The following is a 3,850-nucleotide window of genomic DNA, read 5'->3' as shown; positions in this document are numbered from 1 at the left end:
GTGAGTCTGAAGATGGCTGCCTTCTCGGGTGTGGCGATTTGTAGGCGGTAGGGATCTCTGAAACGTCGATAAAAGTCATCTGCTTAAGGAAAGATCCAAGGATCTTAATTATTCTGTAGATATTAGGGATAAGAGGTCATTAATGTTCTGTTATAATGCGAAATTCGTGTCAGTGTTTTCTTCAGACAGTGACCACAGTCCGCATTAAAAGGCTTTCGACACGTTGTCTCCATCTTCAGGCAAAAAAGAAAGGAAATGTTTTATAACGCATTTTGTATAAAGCTAATCGCTCTTTCCTGATCTTCTGAACACAGAACCCGGGCGATAGGTTGTTGTTCTATCGTGGTACATCCGTAAATGGAGTAGCGATGTTAAACATGTCACTTCACTGTCTCTGCTGAAGAGACTACGACGATCAAGTGGGCGTGAGTCACCCTTTTTAGTGATTCCAGAATATCCTTTTATTTTCTAACTTTATATATATTTTACGTAGACAATGGTGGCATCTAAAGGAAAGACTTCCATGACAGGAGACAGTTACAGGCAATTTTACCTTTACACGTTTTTTAAAATGAACATTGCAACATTTTGAAGGTGTGACAAGTGGAGATTGGAAAGGTTTCTGCTCGCTTAATAAATTTCTGAATGAATTTCGAATAGCCACATTGTATGGGTTCTAAAGAACCAGATTATTCCTAAAACAGAAGAACACAGTTTGACATTCGTTTATTTTACGAGAGGTACACCACAAATTATAAAGACAGGCCCTGACAAACTTCGCCCGAAGCACAAGCGAGGAACAAATCGAGTTTTGGAAATTTACAAGTTCGTATTTTTTTGTATCTGTTTTAGAAACTCTACACTGTAACTCATGAGAAGGATCATGGTACAAGATTGTGGAACCAGTTGGTGTCAAATAGTAACGATATAATGGATTACAAGTACAAAGTTTGTAATTTGACAGAGTACGTTTACGTTACGTGCTGTTGTGGTAACTTAATTGTTAACCATCCTGTATCTCTCGACGCTTTCCGTGGTACTTCTCCTCTGGGTTTGTTTTATTTCTGAAGACTCGTGAAGGGAAGTGAAATGTCCCACCACCTGCCAGCTACTAATTCTACGCCAGTGAACAATAAAAATGACATGTCACATGTCGACATTTGAGAACACCAACATCGAAACTAATGAGAAATTAAAGCCTCAGATTCGTCATCGTAGTTGTCCATGCGTGGTCACTTATGATTCTTAAAAGGACTTAATCAATTCCGCTGCTTGTGTCTCGTTAAGTTGTAATTTATGAATAATTATCTTCCAGTCGTCGGGTCGGTTTTCAGAGAAAAAGATTGCTGCTCTCTTGACGTGGCCCTTTTGTGATTCAGTGCATTTACTGCACTTAGTTTTTAAAGCATCCAGAAGAAATGCTGTGAAAACCAAAACAAAACAAAAATTAATTAGACACACAGAGATGTGTTATATCAGGTAGCACTTACTCGAAAGAAGATTGTGGTCGATTTGATTTTCTTGTCGATAAGTGAATATTTTTCTCATGGCGAAAGTTCTGATGTAATAGGTTCTGTGATGCAGTTTTCAGAACTTCGGTGCTCTGTATCAGTGGTATTCAACCTGGATTACGCGAATACATCTTAGGGGGTACGTGAAATTTAAAAAAAATATTAAGAATTCTGTCTTCTGGGTTATTGCGCTGTGTAGTCTGGTCGATGTTTACCAACGTTTCACAGGTCATACTGCCTCCATCATCAGAGTATGAAGATTTCTGTCTTCTGGGTTGTTGCGCCGTGTAGTCTGGTCGATGTTAACCAACGTTTCAGAGGTCATACTGCCTCCATCATCGGCGATGAATATACAGCGCAACAACTCAGAAGACAGAAATCTTCATACTCACCGCTGTGAAAACCTCAAATCTTACACACACACATATATATATTATTTTATGATAAATAATAAATAATCAGTAATTTAATGTATTTAATTTATTTTAGATTTAGATTATATACTATGTATAACTTGAATTATACACCAACAACTTTGGGGGGTACAAAGTTGAAGAGAAATTATATATGGGGGTACGCGAACAAAAAAGGTTGAATACTACTGATCTATATCACGTTGTGCGACACAGATCGTAGATCAATGTAGATCGTGATCTGCTGGGTGGCAACGCTGTGTGGACTTGTAATAGGTGACTGTCTTCCAGGAAGGAACCATGTATTTTAACAGAATGAGAAACAGCCCCGTTATTGGTGATGCAGATCTCTTGTTTGTAAAGCTAGACTCAGAATCGAATTCTTATTTCTTAAAATATTCGCCATATCGATAGTTGTTTCGATAGTTAAATGTTTTGTGCTACGATCCGTTTGTAAGAAAATCGAGAAACTTCAGGTCTGTATCCGCTTAATCGAAAGACATTTTACCGTTTGAATCTTAAAAAGTGGTATTTTATTTGTAATTCAGTCACGTTCTTACCGCATTTGATGTTGGACAGGGTTCGTATTTATTTAAGTGACTACTCGAACCTGTGTTTTCCATTGGTCCATGGATGACATCTTGTGAGACGGAAGACCGCGTCTTTTCAGTGCCTTCTTGCAGCAATTTCAGGGACTGAAACGTGTCTTTGATTTTTATAGATTAACTGTTTACATGTGACCTCTCGTGTCGCAGCACAACATCCAATCATCCATGAGGCCGCAGGTTCGACCCGTAATTTAAGAAAACTGGGAGTCCTGTTCGATAATATATGGATTTAATTACAAGCGAAGTTACCTGTCTCTATTAATCAAAGCGGAAAACATTATTCTGTCTAATAAATAAACAGAAATGAACGTATTTCTTTATACATATGATTAGGTATGTTCTGGACAACTTATGCTAATTTCGTTCCAGTCAGCAGACCTCGTCGTCTTTACAAATTTATGAAAAAAACGTGATGTGTTTACTCTTCCTAGAATACTTAAGTAAAGTGCGTTAATAAACAACGAATTTGAAAGAAAAGGATGTGTTCTGGGTAGTGAAATGTCGCCCTGACGATGGAGGCGGCAAGGACATCTGAAACGCACTACAACCCAGGAGACAGCCGTCTTCGGACTCACCGCCATGAGAAATTTAAAATCCTACTTACCGGATTTTGAGTTTTGGTGTTTCTAGACATCGGAATTGAAGTTCTATAGTAAAGAGTGATTTTTTTGGTAATGAAAATCCATCTAATAGCATATTAATATGTAATAGTACGTTATTAACATTCCTAACACTGGGTTCTAGTTTAAAAATCGACACTTATATCAGCAACTGAATTGTATGTGCGTTATAAGGTACTGTAGATGTAAATACGTATTAGAATCAGTATTATCTGTAGATTTAAACAGAAACTAACCTTTCAAACCGGCCGACTTTTCGGTACAAGATGAGGATCCTTCGTCTCGAAGACACGCGCTGAATTTGGCAAGCTTCTCCTTGTCGCCTAACAAGTCTCCCATGTCCAGCCTGTCATATTCTTCGGGGTAAGAGTCCCCGCTGACGCAGAGAGCAGCTAGCAGACAGATGAGCGTCACAGTAGTCCCAGCGATCATCGTGAATACCTTTGATCTGCGGTGTCTCGGGCGCTCTATTTATACGAAGGCCACCAGCAGTTGTTCAGTGGACTGGGTGGTTTTGTTTGCATAACACTTTTCACATATTATAGGTTATTAGAACATTATGGGTGTTACACGACTTCTAGACTCAGTAAAGTAGTATTGAAGAGGAGAGTCAGTGGATTACAGTAGACACCGGATTTTCCAGGGGGCGGATTTGACCGGGGCCTGCCTGGTTCAGGCACATTAAAAATTAATTTAGA

The 3,850-nt window shown here is 38.9% G+C and overlaps 1 protein-coding gene across 1 annotated transcript; it reads right to left on the bottom strand.

The window, feature by feature from the left end:
- Nucleotides 1-709: 709 nt before the first annotated feature.
- On the bottom strand, nt 710-3,619 carry LOC110826705 (ejaculatory bulb-specific protein 3). The gene is made up of 2 exons (XM_022057581.2): nt 3,389-3,619; nt 710-1,421 (listed from the first exon to the last, which is right to left on the bottom strand). The coding sequence occupies exons 1-2, from the start codon at nt 3,582-3,584 to the stop codon at nt 1,246-1,248; spliced, it is 372 nt and encodes a 123-aa protein (XP_021913273.1). The 5' UTR covers nt 3,585-3,619; the 3' UTR covers nt 710-1,245.
- Nucleotides 3,620-3,850: the final 231 nt, after the last annotated feature.

Source organism: Zootermopsis nevadensis, unplaced genomic scaffold, assembly GCF_977971745.1.
Source record: "Zootermopsis nevadensis isolate Lab colony 2312 unplaced genomic scaffold, Znev_1.0 Znev_ptg000028l, whole genome shotgun sequence".
NCBI classification, from domain to species: Eukaryota; Metazoa; Arthropoda; class Insecta; order Blattodea; family Termopsidae; genus Zootermopsis; species Zootermopsis nevadensis.
The sequence above is the reverse complement of the archived record's forward strand: the minus strand, read 5'-3'. Positions and strand labels throughout refer to the sequence as shown.

Coding starts and splice junctions, on each gene's coding strand:
- LOC110826705 (XM_022057581.2), bottom strand. CDS start 3,584: ATGATCGCTGGGACTACTGTGACGCTCATCTGTCTGCTAGCTGCTCTC. Junction 1,422..3,388: donor AAAGTCGGCCGGTTTGAAAG/GTTAGTTTCTGT, acceptor TGGTTTTCACAG/CATTTCTTCTGGATGCTTTA.